This window comes from Hetaerina americana, unplaced genomic scaffold, assembly GCF_022747635.1.
Source record: "Hetaerina americana unplaced genomic scaffold, ioHetAmer1.1.p SCAF_3, whole genome shotgun sequence".
Classification (NCBI taxonomy): Eukaryota; Metazoa; Arthropoda; class Insecta; order Odonata; family Calopterygidae; genus Hetaerina; species Hetaerina americana.
In genome coordinates this window covers 70,126,614-70,145,890 of record NW_027286874.1, presented here as the reverse complement: position 1 = coordinate 70,145,890, position 19,277 = coordinate 70,126,614, and the positions used below count along the sequence as shown (strand labels likewise).

General features: G+C 37.4%; 1 protein-coding gene across 1 annotated transcript in view; it reads left to right on the top strand.

Annotated features, from left to right (window-relative positions):
- ltl (larval translucida) overlaps positions 1 to 19,277 on the top strand; it is a 63,460-nt gene that overhangs the window by 34,243 nt on the left and 9,940 nt on the right. The window contains exon 2 of the mRNA XM_071588609.1: positions 9,390 to 9,558. Coding sequence (XP_071444710.1) covers positions 9,390 to 9,558 — 169 coding nt within the window. The remainder of the gene's footprint in view (positions 1 to 9,389; positions 9,559 to 19,277) is intronic.

Sequence of the window (19,277 nt, the reverse complement as noted above, 5' to 3'; positions counted from 1 at the left end):
ATGATTTATCGTAATGCAGGAATTTAGGGTTTTTTACTGATGCGTACTGTGGCAGAGCTTGGACGTGAAGCAACGTTTAGTCCCTGGGTCCACTAAAAACCTATCTTCATCGGTTGACAACTGATAATTACAATCAGCCCAAAAAAGTCGACATCACAATAAGAAGTACGAAATTTCCGAGTTTCAAATTTACAAGTTTAGGATTAAACATACGTAGCTCAATGATAAAAACTAAATATCTATAAAATACAAATAAAACCTAATTTAAGGCATTAATGGATTAATGTATACATAATACTACTCAAAACCAGATTTTTCAACAAGTTAAAAAAATTATATATTTTATTAACAATAATTAAAAGGCAAAATCGTATTTTAGATAGCCATTACACTATGTTCCAAGGGATTAAATAAGCATGATGACATTAAAAATAGATTCATAGTAGAAAACTAAGTTTGTTCTGAAAAGCTTATTTATTATCACCGAACAGCAACCGGCAACTTTGAATTAACTCCAGTTAATTATGTGGTATCAAATTCAGATAAGTGACAACAGATACTAATTGAAGCGGTAAAATTATAAAGCACAGTAGCAATCCACTAGTCCTCACTCTACCAATGTCAAGGTTTCGATGATTGCATACAGTTTTGGCAAGAGTGAAACAGCAACGATGAGCGTAACTATGGAACGAAGGATTTACAAAGCAAACAAAAAATATTATAAGATACTTTTTATGATAATGCAATTTTCTTACAAGGACAATCGATGATTTTGGAAAATAGCGATGTCTCTGCGGACTACGGAATGAATGAAATATGTGACACTGGATGGTTTTTCATCCGTGGTCGTCTATCGTGAATGAAAAAAAGGTACAGATATTGCACAGAAGGAGAGGTTAACAGCGCAAGATATCTTTTACCAGAGGTTCGGCATCTTTGATGGAGGTTCTTTAAAGGTCAAAGAAAGCGATTGTGAATACTTGTCAGCCCGTGATTTAAACTTGCGCAAGCCGCAGTCATAGAGCGAGTTACACATTTAGGAACACTAGCTATATAACATCTCCCAGAAACATTCGAATTAAAGCATGTATAGCAAACAAAATTGAAAGCTCATGCACCCATTAATTTTCCTAATTATTTTAATAATTCTGTACCTGTAGGCTGTACTGCCTGGCAAAATGAATAACTCTTGTTAAAACAACGAAGGAAGCCTTAATGTTATTAGATCCTCTGTAACAAATTGCAATTTGATATCAGCTAAATTACTCACGGCTTTGCAGGACAAAAATAAGAGATAATCGATGATACTGAACTCACAAACTATGAATAACGCGAACTGCCTGTCGGAGTAATTAACACTTCAGGATGACTCTCGCAGCTTTGAGTTTGATAAAAGTTAATGAAATTCTGAAGCCTAATAGATAGGAGGAATACTACCACCAGATTTTTGGAGTTAAATTAGCATTTGCTCAATAAATAAAAGCAACTTCAAGATATTAGTCGGAATAGAAAACAATTTCTACAATATTAGCTAAGCATTTGAATACATAAAAGAGAAAAGAGCTGATTCGATCAACAAAATTGGTTGTTGCCACGAGTAATTGAAAGGATGGCTAATAAGACATCGAAGACCACCTACTTGACTTGTGTACTCAACCATTGAAGGCTGTAATTCTGTCTACAACGTTATGTGGTCCTTACTAGGACCACATGTTTTGTTGCTTTGTGATTATGTACTTGACTGAGTGAACAACCTTGAGACATATCGAGATTATGCAATATCCAAGGTGGATTGAAATTTGTAGCTGACGAGAATTTGGAGGAATTCCAATAATAAATTGAGGATACATATTATATTCTCTCCTAATAATGAATTGGAAAACTATATCACATTCACTTGATCATGTAGTTGAAATAAATTTTTATAAGCTTCATTACACTCTCTTCTTCTGTAAAGCAGTATTTTTCTCATTCAAAAAATAACCTCTGTAACATGCATTTTCAATTAAGTCTTCAAATTTAATATTCACTTTTTCATTATGGAGATTGGATAATGAAAGGTTTCATTGGGTAATTGTGGAGAGCTTTCACTTACGGGGAAAAAATTCAAATAACCATTTGCCTAGGTATTTCAAGGTTGATGCACAAGTGAGGAAAAGATATTACGGAAATTATTAGGTGCTGTCCCTTGAGAGAAGACATGACACAATGGTAGTTTTGAAAACGTTACGTTGAATTTCTGTTCGTCTTGGCTACGGTTGCTCATAGAGAGGCATATTCCGCATACTTCATGCGAGAGGTTTAGCCGCAAAAGCTCTCGTATTTTCCTCCTTCAATACTCGCGTAATCTATGGCCTTATGCAATCAATTCATTCTTGTCTCTTATTGGCTCTCATCCTCTCTTTTCCGATTGGATCGTTTCGGATGGCCGCATGGCCTCGAAGACACAAACACCCGTAAAACTGACGACATGATTTTTGCCACCGCGAGAAAGCACAATGCAGGTAAACTTAGTATAAGTGACCCAATCAACATTTTGGACTGTGCGTTATTTTTAAGGGATAAGTCGAAGAGTGGGGGCGAAGTGGGAAATCGACCCTCACGCGATGCTCATCCGAAAAAAGTGAAATAATTTGGCTGAAAAAAATATTCCCAGCCCAGCTTACCTTGGTGCTGAATCCAGCTCAAAACTTGGGAAGACCACAGGAACTGATTTCGTAAAAGTGCCATGAGGTGAAATATGAAATATACACAGGCCGTAAACACGGGGCAACCAACCCTCCCCCTTCCCATGCCCGCTAATCATTATAAAGCGAGATAGTATCCGGAACCTGAATAGTACAATTCATCAACGGATAGCGCACGAAAAATATTATCATAAAATTCATTGGTGAATATAATTGTATAACAATACCATAAAATACCTCATAGGCCCAAGGAAAACTCGATGAAAATGTGACCTCTCTAAATATATTTTTTTTAATTCAACGCAGAGTATTTAAAAAAATATCGGCCCTTTTAAAGTCTCTAATCCCACCGATAAACTTACAATCATGTCAAAATTGTAGAAGTATCGTTTTTTTACGTTCACACCCTTAAGCAGTGAATTTCGGAATTGGTAGACATTTTGCTGCGTGCGGCATGAAAGCCGGAGAAGAAGAGGAATTGACGGTGTATCGAAATAATGTTCCAAATGTATGCGATTGCAGTGACATACCTTTGGGGTTATCCTTTGTCCACAACAGTCATCCATGACTTCCTCTCCTCCTACTAATGGAATCAGTGTGATGCGCCGGAATCCGAAGCCAGAGTTGCTCCGAGTAACAAACAGCCAGCCTATCGTCTCCAGGTGTCCCATTACGAAATGTGCTGTTGGAGAGAAATCAAGTAGATAAATCCAGCAGTAATATTCTTGAGCGATGCGAAGCCTGGCCTATCTAGCCGGGTGCCATTCGCAATAATTTGAATACCTATGCAGCTTGATCGAGTGAGCGAAATCCAATTGCTTAAGTTTGTCACCCTCCGATGAGATATTCCTTTCAATCATAGAAATAACCTTAAAAATTTGAAGAATTACGCAGCAATATATTATTTAGTCTAACTCTTTAAAGGTTGAAAACTTTACTAGTTCATGAATATATTATTAGCAGTAAATATAATTTTTTTTCTGATTATCACTATTTTCATTGCCCTGACATAAGTAGATTAATGCAGCCAGGTACAGGAACTCAATTCTATAATAGTTTGTGTTTTTTTCTGGTTGAAGCAACTAGACTGCCTGATATGTGTTGACTTCCATCATTATTTTAAAACATTCTTTTGCCCAAGAACATACGTTAATATATGATCAACACCTAGAATCAAATTAGCATAGCAAAAACACTTTGCTTGTTTACCTATGGTGGAATTCCCAAATCACCAAATATACGTCTACCCTTCTGAGCGGGTAATAGAATTTGTTTTTAAAACATTATTTTATTGGGGTTTGCTGTCGAAGAGAGAAGTTTTCGCCGATGCATCGATCAAATTCAGCCCATGATGATGAATGAATAGTGTATAAGATAGATAGATTTTTTAATATACGCTATTGTCTCAAAATATACGTATAACTGCTTCGATTCGACGTTATGAATGACATATTTTCATTAAATGAATTGAATATTTGGAACTTGAGGTCTCCTGAGGGGAATAATTCTGGACATAGATTTGAATTATTAATTTTAGTTAACCTATTAGTCGGATAATATGGCATTTTCCACTATTCAATTGGAGTATCTCTCATGCAGGAAGACGGTGTATTCTTTAGCCGGCATTAAAGCATGCCTCCCATGAATTAAATGGATTACTACAAACGACCGAATCCATTTTTTCACTGAGATTCGTCACAAGGACATTCATTATAGGCATGATGATCGAGTGTATTAATGTGGTAACCTGACTTCTATGTTAATCTGCACAACCTCAGAACTTACGGTGGGCTACGAGTCCTTTCGAAACCAGGAGCATTTTCACACAGAAGTGTGAAAAATGGAAAGGGATATAGAATTTTCCCTCGGAGGTCATTTCTGGTTTCCATTTCGGCGCACTCCCATCTTCCCAAGCCCTTGCAAAAACAATTCCAATATTTTATAAGCCAGATTAAGTCACAAGTGAGATGCCGTAGAACTTATAATATAACATATAATTACCGAAGGAAATGACACAGCTCCATCGCAATCGTCGATCTGCGTTTGTGTGCAGATTCTTTTTGCTACAAGCGGGAGAAGATTCTTGTGCCTCTATTCCAAGGCAATACACCTTGGGCCTCGTCATTCAAGTAAAACACCTTCGATTTTTCACTCTCAGGGAAGTCAAATTGCTTTTTTTCTCTCTCATCATCCGGCAATATGGCAAAGCTTTAAAAGCTTCTCCGTATAGCCGGAGAAGATGATTTTACATCATTGGTTCATATTACGACAATTGCCAAAGGAGTACAAAGTTTTCCGAGCATATTTTTCCTAAAAAAACTTCTTCAACAGAATGTACATATAAAAGTATTCGAAAGAGGCGAAGAGCGAAGGATAAAATTTGTTGTTACGTTCCTCATGTTTTATGATTCGTCAAAGATCTCTTGCCTCTAATACGAGGTTATCGCCAATTCATTTATCTACTTCCAGCTCGCCTCTTTCAATGCCCTATACAAATTATCTCCGCCTTGAAAAGCACAGTTTTTCAAGACTTGTCCTTGAGATGTTACAATATGAAAATTTGGAGCAATGGTGGTTTTTCCAGGGAACGGCATGGTGCCAAATTTACAGGTTACTAAAACTCATTCAGATTTCATAAAAACTGTGGAGGAGGAGCCTTCCAGTTTATTCTATCTGTTATTTTATCAAACAAACCTTTAGCGAAAGAGGAAACAAACTTTATTAAATTTATTTAATATTTTAAATATCTAGAATGATACGTTAATCAATCGAAGAAATAAAAAAATTACTTTATTATAATTACTGTATCAAACATAAGGACATAAACATGTTTTCTTCCTTCTGCTGCATGTCTCTTAGCAACAGAGCCGATAGATTTTTCAGCAATAATTATTAATATGCGGGAGATTTTTACACGGATTAATGTCGGAAATATTTGTATAATTACATGTTAGTTTAAATGAAACAGCAATATTTAGCATTTTTGCTAAGTATGTAATTATGGGATTCTCTGTCTTTCAATATAGATTAACCTTCAAACTATCACACAAAAATGTTCCATATAGTTTTATTTTATGTTTTTATGCTGGAATGGCATGAATAGTACTTTTGTTGCTGATTCAATTTGTAAGATTGCCGTATTTATAATGTAACAATAATTGAAATTTTGTAGAGGTCAAATTTAGAACGATAGACATCGCAAATAATAGCAGTTTTAATAAATTGAACGAGTGGAATATGTCCACTGAAAAGGGTCCAATTAATTTTCTATCTCCTGTAAATGAAACTAATGCAACTTGTATATCAGCATTATGCCCGAAGAGCCCTCACGAGTGAATTTGGTGGGGGATGTTGGGGCACCTTTTAAATCATGCAATCACATGGAGTTATTAATTTTTTTTAGTGCCATAAAATGCTAGATAAGAACATCGTTCAAAAACTTAGGTTTTGATATTTTAGCATAAGCGTTTATTAATGTTAACTTTTCATTGTTATACGCAGTTATTTCGCGTTATATAAAAGCCACTTATTTACTCAACGCATACAATATTTTACAGTTTCTCACGGATATTAGAAATTATTGCAAGTTTGCACGTAAATTTGTAAGCTCTTCTTGTAAAATGTCTTTTAGTGGAAAACTTCATATGGAAGAGAACTTTCCAACAGCATCTCCTACATTAATCAAGTCAGTTGAATACATCGTATGACTTCTCTGCGCAATCATTGACAAGTGTCTTCGGTTGGAATGCATGATTGAAAAAATATGTAGCGTAAAATCTTACCCCCCCCAAAAAGCCCCAATTTACGGCGTCGTTTAATCGATTGCCATAATTCATAAGTGTAGTCAGAAGAGTATACATATATTTTTATTTTATCGCGCTGCCTCTCAAACAGAACACCCAAAATTGACCGAGATTTTCTAAACATTTTAGCGTAAACTTTAATAAAAAATACTCTGTGATAATTAAATCGAACGGTTTGCAATCGAATCATGATTTCTCTCGCAAAACCAGAGATTTTCAGCCATCATTTTGGGGTATCGTACAAGACGCTAGAGATAATATCTCAATTCGTGCTAAAAACACACAAAATGGCTAACTATGCCACCTTATGCTAAATTATATTGTTTATGACGTAAATGGAAAAGTTCGATAAATTTCGAAATATTTGCTGATTCGATAAATACTAAATAAACTGATCATCTCTCATTCATGACACATTTTCGTAAGAAAACTTCAATAAAATGCGTTATTTTGAGTGAAATATAAAACGCCGTTTAATCTAAAGATTTATGATTTGACTCAAAATACTTTTGGTATTATCGATAACGCTCTACAAAACACGGAAGCAGGTGATCCCTCAGTTTCATTCCTCTTTATGTGACGGGATGAGATATTTTGCATGTGAGATGAAGTAAGTCACAAATTCAAAATTATACCTCATGCTTCAAAGTGTTAAGAAATTACTGTAGATGGAAGTGCAATCTGCGTACAACCTTAAATAATGAAGCTAATCGAAATTAAAAACGACAATTTCAGTGCATCGAATGCTACCCGACTCTGCCCAGTGGTCATTTCACAACAGGGAGAGATCTCGTGAGAAATGAAGAACGCTCAGCTTCTCTGCCCAGGGAAATGTCTCGAAGGCATAACAGCTAGCTCGAAAGGAAAAAAGACTGATGAGTGGGCGATCTGATAAGTACATGGACGATTCCAGTATAAATATAATGGCAATGGCTTTGAAATCCACTAAAAATGACGCAGTAGTGCCGGAAACGAGAATATGAGGGAATTGAAGAATTAACCACTACGGTCCACCACCCTTTCCCACACTATCTTCCTCCTCGGCGTTTTCCACTACGAACAGCCAAAAAGTTCATTTGAGGTTGAAGAGACAACGACGATCAATATGCCACTGATCGATTGGAAATGCGTAGCTTTCGCTAGTCATGCGATGTCTTGACTGGCTGTCGCGGAGTCAACTTGCGCTCGCCCTAGAGCGACAGTTCATCAACGTTTTTATCGCGAGCACCAAGATTTCCCACCCACCCTCCTCCTCTCCATTTTGATAACGGCACGAGGAGTGAGGTCCACTTCGAGGCATACGCAATATAATTGGGGGTCATTTACACAGTGACCGATGTTAACGATTCTTCGGCATGCTCTCTCTCTTCCTTCCCCCACAATGTGCCGTGCCAGAAGCGTGGGGATTCTCTAGTTCCTTGAGAATGCCACGAGACAAATTTTTATTCCCCGCGGGAAGGGGAAATTTCACCTACGAAAGAATTAAAAACACACATCGCACGTGCGTAACAGCTAACTCATTATTTTTCCATGATGCAGGTAAAATTAAATCAAGAACTTATGATTATGTCAAGCCATTATTCCACATTCTTACTTCGTATTTCTTGTACGATACCCGCTCGATTTAATTGAGGTACATCCTTCTATAAAATATTTGTTTGCAAGACGATGCTCATTGCCAATAATACTTTCACTTATAAATACCAAACCTACACATCAACGACGGTTGATTTTATACAAAAAATAATGAAATAGGAGTTGAAAACAAAAACTCGCGCCAGTGGATTAGGCATGAAGAATTCATCTTACTAATTGACACCCCGTTGGCGTTTTTGGGGTATATATGGTGCTTTCCCGGCTAAAATCTTTTAGTCAAATCTTTTCGGGTTTTCCATCATTTTCCCTCTATCTTCGCCGACGTTCCGATGAGCATTCGCTTATGGTCTTTAGGAAAGTGTCGCTTCACCACACCTAATTCTTTCCTCTCCCTTTCGAAAACTAATTTTAGAACACTTAAGATGAGAATTTGAATACCTGTTCCATGAGAAGATAAAGGGAGTAGGTGTGAGGAACCGGCCTAGTCCCGAAGGTGATGAGCGAGCCGTTCATCGGAACGTCGACGGAGATAGAGAACCTAACCCGGTGGAAAACCTGGGATGATTTCAATGCAACAATTTCAGAGTGTAAAAATCATCCGCCTTGACCAGGATTCGAAGCACTCGACCGGACATTGAGGAATCCGGGTTCGAATCCCGGTCAAGGCGAATGATTTTTACACTGAAATTTTTGCATTGAAATGTACATTAGCGGATAACTCCGTTAAAAGTTACTGTTGCAGCATCTCCCGCAGTTTCTTTGGAATCCGAGATGATTTCATTAATAATTTTGGGGATATTTAATTAGTTTTATTAAAAAACATATATAATATAGTAAAATTATTTTGGAATACACAAATAAATTCAGCTAATCCAAATACAACCAAAATTCCACATTAGCTGGTTTTAGATTTTCTCTGCCATTAGCGACAGAGTTGAGACTATTTCTACTAGTTGAGAGTATTTAATTTATTTCTCCGAAAGTTTGACGCTAAAAATTTCTCTCAGTAAATCCTTGACACGCGTGGCCGCCTACATTTTTAGAGGGGATTAAGTGGAGGCAGGCCAAAACTCCGATAAAAATATGGCCGAATGTACTTCATTTTGCTGTGTTAATAACATTAAAATATAAATCAAAATAAAGCGCATAAATATGAAATGAAAATCAAATTAAGAGTATCCCTTCTCGTTATTGGAATAGAAATTTCCATCTTTGGTCAACATATTCATTTTTTTCTCGTGATATAATTTATCCACAGATTTGAGTGTGATTTGCTGTTTTGAAAGGATTATTTTATTTTCAGACGGATAAACGAAGACACTTTTGCTGGGATGACAGACATCAAATTCCTAAGCTTGGCAGACAACCAACTTACTGAATTCCCAGCGAAAGCTTTGAAGCACATGCCACATCTTGCGACCCTCGACCTTGGACGGAGTCGCCTGACTTCCATATCTCAGACAGATTTTGAGGTATGCTTATCGTAAGATGAACAATTAGCAATTAATAGTCAAGAAATACTTGATTTTGTCACACCGGGTGTAAAACTGTAGCTCTTAACTCCTTATTTATCGATTTATTTTGCTCTTGTGAAGTATGCGATCACTCGAGAATATTTTAAAGACGTTGCTGCCATCTTTTACAACTACTTTAACAAATTCACAATTCCATTTAATGCATTATCAAAGGCTTTATAATGGCAGGACATTATTTAGATGCATATAAATTACGATTGCAATTTTTTTATTCAGGGAAGTGTTACATGTTGGCAGTTTGCTAGTAATTGAAGAAGGGTGCACAATTTGATTTTTAAAATTTAAAAAAATACTTAAGTATTACGGGCCAATAGTATGATTGATTTCATACTAAAGATATTACTGACTGTACCAGAATACTGATGCTTGTATTTAAAACTGCATTCAGAATATCAAATGGATCTGGAAGGTAGTTCGTTGATTATTCCGATGAGAAACAAACAGTAACCAAACAGAGATCACCCAAGAAATCATTTAAAATTCTCTAAGTATTGTTCTGTAAGTTACCTCCGCGGCAAAAAAATGCTTATACGCAATATCCGGATTGTTAAAAACTGACCAAAACTAGATAGATTGTCGACGTGAAGGGTATATAAAAATCCGAAAAAATCCGGATTTAATGAGTTGCGACTCTTTCCCGTGACTGGACACATGATTGGGTAACGACACTTGCAGGCGCGCAGCCCATGCCAGCCGTCTATTGGAATGATCTCTGCCCGTTGGCTTACGTTTATTGAGGAATGCATTATTCTTTACTCGTCATACACCCAAAAATTAAACCTCGGCTACGCACCTGAGTGATTACCTCTAAAGTCCCAAACATTAACATTATGAATCGCGCTGATCATTTTCTTAGAAGTGGGAATAAGTTACCGTTTGTGGTAATCATTCCCCGAGTGACAGTTCCTTAGATGTGCCCATAGATGAAAATTTAGGTGTTTCTACAGATTATTGTTGAGAGAACCATAGGAAAATGTACATTCCTTTTCAAATGGGGAATTTTGTTGCTTAACATTCCCAAAGAATCTTCAAACTTTTACTGAAAATCGAGATGCACAATTAGGAATTTTATTGCTAGCCCAATCGTTTATAAACTAGCTGACCCTTGATTCTAAACCTATGCTACATCGATTACAAGATGGAAACCCTAACGCGCAAAATTCATATTGCACCCCGGTTTGGACGGTTCGTTGTAAAAAATGACTGGGGACAATGAAATCTTCAATTCCAAGCATTAAGATCACCATCGTCATGCACTACAATCCTTCCTGAGTTGGTCCACCCTTATTAATTGCCTCTAACCTTCTCTTCACACTACTCCATCCTCTTCACTCCACTCTTTCCATCTTCCTCAGATACACCGTCTAGAAAGAGACTCAGGTCGTCTAAAGGCATCGCCCTCTCATCTGATCCGCTATCGTGTTTCAACTGGCAGAATATTTTTTTTAACAAAGAAATTTTTAGTAACTCCTCCGAGGCGAAGCTTGCGGGCAGAACTTGTGAACGGAGGAGAGATTTAAGTGTGGTGGGTTATTGAAAGCTGCGATAAAAGGGAGAATGTTTGGAGAGCAGAGAAGACGAAAGAAGATTATAATTTTTTTAATGATACGAAAGTTAGTGAAAAATATTAAGATCATAAGAGTAAAATAATATAGCACATACAGTGTTTTTTGAATGGAGGAGTTACGACTTGATATTTAACATGGGGTTGTTCAGGACCGTCTAAAACAACAGATGGATTTCCAATGATGGAACGAAATGACGCAAAATATACGCATTTGCATCAGTATTTTCAGGTTAGTAATCATCGGATTGGTTCCCAATAGTCCAGCCATTCCTATATCGAGGACCAATAAATATCGTCAACATGCGTAACTATGCCATGCATAGGATACATGGGCACACATTAATCGTAAATATGAGAGAGAATATTGCACATCGAGCGATATACATGTAGTTCACATTGAGCGCTTGCACCCTCCAGGTATTTGGATCTGGCAAAACTGGAAATAATAGCTTAATGGTGTAAAATACTATTGAACTCATGACGCGTGCATATTATTTCTAAGCGAACACTCAAGGAACCATTCCCGCCAAACAGAGTAAGTCAAGCGTGTGTTTGAGCAGAATAGATATCAATATTGTCAGTTTTAAAATTTTTTGAATTACAATCCTAAGTCAGAGGAATCTGTACTTCGGAAATAATATTGCACGATTGACGAGATATCGATGTACCGATAAAATTATTATGAACCTATTCTATTGCAGTCATTGACTTTTTTCACAAAATGTGGAAATCACCTACTCATCGCCGCGGAAACCTGCGAACGAACATTGACTTTTTTCTATTATCATTCTCCCAATATTTCAATGTGAGGCAACCACTCAATAAAACTGAACTCACCCTTCAATTAACTACAAACAATAAATTTTCCATTTCCAAAAGACATAACACCCATTGGAATTAAAGAATACGTTACTCTTACTAAAACTTGCATGGACATAACATACTTTCAATTCAACCAAAAATTTTACAAACAAACGCAAGGCACAGCTATGGGAAATCCTCTTTCCTGCTTTGTCGCTAACATCTTCCTACATTACTTTGAAAAAGACTGTAGACACACGTTTGACTATTTCCCCAACACTTGGCTTAGATACGTAGACGACAATTTTGCCATTTTTGACACCAGCAAGTGTGACATAAATGACTTTTTGGACCGGCTGAACAAAAAACACGATTCCATAAAATTCACCTTTGAAGTCGAACAACATAACTCACTGCCTTTCTTGGACATACTAGTAATTAGAAACCAAGAGGGCTTAGAGTTTGACATTTTTCGAAAACAGACCCACACCGACAACTACATCAAAGCAGATTCACACCACCCCTTTCAACAAAAAATGGCAGCTTTTAATTTTCTCATACACAGACTACTGACGACACCACTCAACAAACAACGCTATTTCAAAGAGTTGGAAAACATCAAACAAATAGCCATTAACAACGGATACACGCCCCAAATTATAGGCAAATTAGTTAGAAACAAAAAAAGAAAACTTGCTAATAAACACACTACACTCCTACCACAACGGGAAGACAACAATAATAAATTTATCGCATTACCTTTCTACCCCACATTAACCCGAGGCCTTGATAAGGTCTTTAAACAAATTGACACCAAGGTCACTTACTCGAACCGTAACACTCTTCTTACGTGTTTAGGGAACCCGAAAGACATAACACCACAGTTAGACAAATCAGGTATTTACGAAATTACTTGCTCACACTGCCAACTCTCCTACATTGGACAGACGAAACGCAATCCCAAAATCAGATTTAAGGAACACATAGCACATTTTAAGAACGGACGTTTCGATAGATCAACGGTCGTACAACAAACACATTTTTGAAACGGAACACTCTATCACTCCTAACGACTTAACATTATTAAAACCGATACAACACTGTAAACTCGATGCATGTGAGAGTTTACACATTCACTTAAACAAGAATAAACTTATGAACAATGAACCAGACATCATCAACAGTTCACTTTTTAACTTTGATAGTCATTTCAGAAATAGGCAGCCCCCTCCTAATAGCCACCACTCTTCCCCCACTCCTTCCCACGTGACCTCAACAAACTCCCCCCCACCTACCGACCATCACTTAACCCCTCCCCCCTTGCCCCTCCATGTATATATACCTCACCCCCCGACCTGAACACCCACTTGACTTTGGACAGTGCCTGGTGCACATTCTTCCTCCAAGTTCAAGTGCCCTATTTGATTTTCTCCCCGTCGATGGTCACCTGGTGACCGAAATACCGGTATAGGAGTTCTTCGTAATTATTTTTATTGGCCTTAGGATCTTCTTCCTTGGGATTATTTCTTTAACAGCCAATAGCTCCACATCCTCCAAGTTAATCAACAGTGAGAAGATCACAAATTCTTCAATGAAAACATTCAAATTTCATTCGTAGGCACATAAGTACTACCGACATAAACTTACTTCATGAAATTTCCCTTGAAGAATGATAAATCGATCAATGTCTGCAACAAACTTGAAAAATTTGTCTAGTCTAAAACTATAATGTGCATCATTGGTAGACCAACTGACCCAAATGATCATAAGATTCTCTACGTTCCTCAATAATTCTAACACACTCGATGAATTGGCAAGTTTCTATTGCATAGATAGGCTTTGAAGAATTTTTCGTTATGACTTACCAATTATACTGCGTTATTAATGATTATTATAATGCGAATGCTGCTTTACATGGAATGAGTGCAAGCAAATTTTTCAAGTATTTATTAATAATCGCTTTACGAAAACTCACCACCTGATTAGAGAAACTACACAGAATATTGAAAATCAATGTCCACCACCTACGCAAATGACCTAATAATCCACCTGAAGAATCAAAGCCAGAAGCTTGGCTAACAATTTCTGTCTCTATTAATAATCGCTTTACGAAAATTCACCACCTGATTAGAGAAACTACACAGAATCTTGAAAATCAATGTCCACCACCTACGCAAATGACACAATAATACACCTGAAGAATCAAAGCCAGAAGCTTGGCTAACAATTTCTGTCTCTAGTTGTAGAGCATGGTCGTGTCTGATACAGGGGTAGAGGGAGGGGACGCGTTCCCCAAAAGTATTCCTTGACGGAATTTTCCCTCAAACATAATCCCGTAAGCCTAACGAAATACAATATTTTAAAAATTCGTTTGCCTTTGGTTGAGTTTCTCTTTACAAATAATAATAAATCGTGAAGCATCTGAACGCCAAACTATTTTCCACGGAAGACTTAAAGTTTGAAGAGTAAAGTTTATAGGCCTAGGTAGGTTCAAATACTAATCTACATATATCCCTCTCTACTTTATTTTCTACAGTTGATTCGTTTCACGATCAGATAAATGCCAGACGAAACCTACATTTGGCGTAATACTCCCCCTAGTCCTACATGAATGGTGAGTTCGAGAGACCCGGCGCGCGAGAATAAATTGGAAATTGACTACTAAATTAAATTGACAATAATTTGAGCCTGGCATAGCGAAGTTTCGCGAGCGGTAAGGCTAACGAGCGACTATCTTTTGCACGGATGCCCAATGAAAACGTAATTTCGCACGAGGTTGACTTTTCGGAAGCCTTGCCAAGGTTTCCCAATCCAAATTTCTTCAAGGGTCTATGTAGTTCCTGAAATATACAAAATCTATGAAAACTTTGTCATCCCATTTTCTCCTTAAATTTTACGTCGCGTTTTCCTATTCCGGGAATTATGCATACTAATTATTGACGAAACCTTGAGTTTGTGATTTTGCCAGGAATGTACATTGTTGTTTGGGAAAAAATAATTGCCTCATGAGTAATGAAGCCTCACTCATTCCTTGACCAAGGCACCATTTATACTATCGATGGCCCTGGCTCAGGCTCATGCTGGTTATGCTAAACTTCCTCCCGCTAAGTGGAAATACTTCTTGGTAGTTTTCCTACGCTAAAGTTACCTTCGATACAGCATGACTCAAAAACGATAACCATCTGCCGTACGCATAAGAAATTTGGAAAATATGTGTGAGCGGGAAAAAAATTCAGTTCATCAAATGAAGGACGCAAAAATATATTTTGAATTACGTAATAATGTGAGATGACTTCCGAGGCAAATGTTGCTATCGTTTTTATCATGATGAATTCTCCATTTTTATTTTATGGTTTACCTTTCTTTCACAATAAGCCCGTTCGAATCTAAAACATGTTTCATAAATTATATCGATTTAGTACCAGTTAATCATTGAAGGATAAGCGTCCCACTTTCCGCCCCTTAGCCCGTATTGCCGTAAGAACGTGGAGAAGGTTCTTCAGCTTTTGCTCCTCGGGTAACGAACCATTTCAACTTCACCATGACATAATTAATTTCTAGTTGATACTTTTTTCCATTTGAGACGTCTTAAAATCAATGAGTCCATGTAAACATTCTTTGCAGGGCTTTTGAAAATTTTCTCTTGCATTGACTGACTCACAGCTGCGTCAACGGATGTTTACAAAAACACCCGCAACGCTGCCATGAGTCATGTGACGTCATGACGATTTCCTCGGGTAACCACTTCATAGTGATGATATTTCACCCATTGAAAATTCAACCCGTATTAATGTCTAAAGATTAACAAGTGCCTTGAGGTTTTTTTTCGCTCACTATGGATTCTTTTAATTGCAATTACTAAAAGACACGCCTCGCTTTGCAACTGACCACATGCACTTGCTTTGTATATTACTATGTGGCTCTATTACCATGAAGCCTCTTTGAGAATTCCAGTTTTTTTATTGGTCTGGTCAAAGGAAGCAACTTGCCCAATTATTTCCGAATCCCTAATATATATTAAATCAGATATAGCGCGAAAATATTTACGTGGAATCAAAGGGAATTATCTGGGAATTTTTACGTCTAAACCAAAACTATGGAGACTGCTCCTACTCCGCTCAAACGTTGCCATTTTCTCATGCGAAAAATCCCCGAGAGTTTTGCTTTGATATCTGAGTGTTCTTAAATATTTTTTTGAAATACTTCTCCCTGTCATCACCTAAAATCGCCCTGAGAGGGGCATATTTTTATAAAATCGTAGAGGAATACGATTTCAGGGTATTTTAATTAAACTCAGACGATATAATAACTTAAGAAGTACCATGAAATCCTGGATCAGTCCTCTATGGAAACTACCCAGCCTGGCTCCCTTACAGGCAGTATACCTGCCAGAGGCGGCCTTACTGATGAGCGGATCCTTGTGCAGCCGCCACTGCGCGGGGCTTGACGTTATGGTTATAATGTAGCGGGAGCGGTACCAATGTGCTCAGCGGGAACATTATGGTTTCGACAAGACAGCAAATAATAACCGCACAACGACGAAGGGTGCTGCAAGCTTTCCATCTCTTATCAGTTATTCGTAAATTCCATGGCTCTTCCAGTGAGGCGCTCGTGAAGTTACAAAATCTCTCACGTGATCGTAATTCGTAACATGTTTGTAAACGACATCCGCGGGGCCCGGTGCCGTCGCACCGCTTGCTACCCCCAAAGACCGGCACTGGTACCTGCGGAGAGCCAGATCGTGGTATAGGTACGCATACATTATTCCTGAGGGATATCGCTGTCATCACGCTTTTGTTTGGTTCCTCAACACAGGGCTTTTCTACGACCAGAATCGCATGCTTGTAAATGTGTTGTACTAGATCCAGTTTTCCCTGAAAAATTCAAAGCGCTCCAGCATAAACTGCATTAGACAACTCATTTCTACTGCCAAAGTGTATGCATCATGAAAAATCTGCTACCCAATTAATAGGTGCCTTTCTAAATCGTTGGGCGTCGCCTGGTGTTCTACACCCCATAGCTGGTGTGAAGGGGAGAATCTCATGATTCCTGACCTCGCTTTCGCCTCTCTGGACCTTCTTTGTCGCTCCGAGCGTCATCAAGCAATATTGATATCGAAAATGAATAGTCCTTATTGGATAGGTATTGATCCCCTCCTACCATCTAGTAGAGAGCCAACACGAAAAAGTTGGGTACTTAAGGTTTACCTTGGAATGTTAAACTTTCTTGTAGGACACAGAAGAATATGAGTGCCCTCAAATAATAATTTAAAAAAAAATAAATGAGCCATGAGTAAATATTTTCAAACAATTATGTCGGATTATTTCATATCACTTGAGCCACAATAAGTGCCCACACGACGATTCAATGGAAGAGTTACTAAAAGAAAGAGATCACGCTAGAGAATTAGATTGGCAAATATTACTATGATATGAAAGTGTGGGCAACAAGTTTATTAGAAAAACAAGGGAATAGACTAGGTTTGAAGGAGAACGAGGCAGACTAGGGACCTATCGGCAAAAATTTTGCTACCAGCATCTAGTATACCACTCCAATACCACCTCGGCGCCCCTATTAATTATCACGAGAAGCAATCTTTCGGCTGCTAATGACCTCCCTCACGTAAGCGTCCTTCAGAGCAATTGGCATTTTTATCTTCGATTTTATATGATATGATAATAAGATTTAATTCAAAGTCGATTGAACTTACAAAATGTTTATTTTTTAAATAACGCTTCTAAACGCATGAACTGCTCGAACGGTTTCAATCTGAATAAGATCATCTAAACTCATGGTTTAAGAACAATATGGGCACGTGTATTTAATGTTTAGTGCTGTTTCATAACGTCTCGAAGAAGACGATTGAATTTAATTCGTTCAAAATGAATTGAAAAACTATGGGGACCTGACAAGTTTTATTTAAAACGCCGTCATATATATATATATATATATATATATATATATATATATATATGCTACCAGTGTTTCTGTGTTTTTGTCTATATATATATATATATATATATATATATATATATATATATATATATGTGTATCTATATATATATATATATATATATATATATATATATATATATATATATATATATATATATATATATATCACTTTTTGAAAGTCTCACGGACGTGAATAATAATGTATAACACTTAGCACTGGTGGACGCAGACAAAAATACAGAAACACACAAAAAAGTGACTCACTATTTTTCAAATTTTCGGTGGTCGTGGCCACCTTTATCCAGGAAGGGAGGGACAGAACTGAAGGGAATAGGAGGGCTGGAGCGATGGAAGGAAGGGAAAGGTGGGCAGAGAATTCGGAAGGGAAGGGTTTGGAGGGGCAGCGTGAGAAGGGTGGGGAAAATGTAGAAGATGATGGCGGTGAAGGGGGGATAAAAATATGTTTGGAGCAGGGTAATTAATGCCTAATATTGATTCCTGGCCAATTCCAGGACTCCAAGAGCCAGATGAAGGATTGCTCTAATGTTTTGAGTTTCAGTGGAGGATCAGAGGGTGGGAGGGATGCTAAGATGGATACACTACAGCATTTATCAAAGGGAGTGTTGTGTTCTGAGGCGTGTTTGGGGATAGAGAGCATATCAATTAGGGAAGAATTCTTGCATGAGGCTCGGTGGTTTTTAATTCTAATATTAAGGGGTGTGGAATAATAATCCCATAATAAGGCCAGTAGACACTCAGAAGTTACCTACTGTGGCCTAATAATGGAGAGTGCAAGACATCATTCTCATTGTATTTTTTTGAATCATGTGGATACATAAATTACACAATTTCTGGAGGGGGGGATAAAGAGAGTTGGGATACCTATACACTAAGGGTGTGGCATTCCCAAAGTAAGACAGTTCCTGTTAATGATAAGAACATGAATAGCAAATGTTAGTTACCAATATATTGCCCTGAGTTGCATATTTAAATGTCATTGAGTATGTTAGTCAACATCTTGGGCCATTTGCACTATTAGTTGCATGCTTTTATGTTAGTTATAAACTAGCAACAAAAAATAAAGAATGAAATATCATGGCCTCTTGATTTGGTTGCGGCACCTTGAACCATCTTTGCTTTATGCCTCAGACTTTCAAGTATGCCAAAATGATTTATGAAAATATCCAATATTATATGAAATGCATGCCATAAATGTGTTTGCTAGAACAAGTAAACCAAAACTTTCAGAAGTTTTGCGTATATATGACACAATTGTTGATCATTCAATAGTTATTTCACAATATTGAATCAAGTTCCTTTTGTTGCTCTTGTT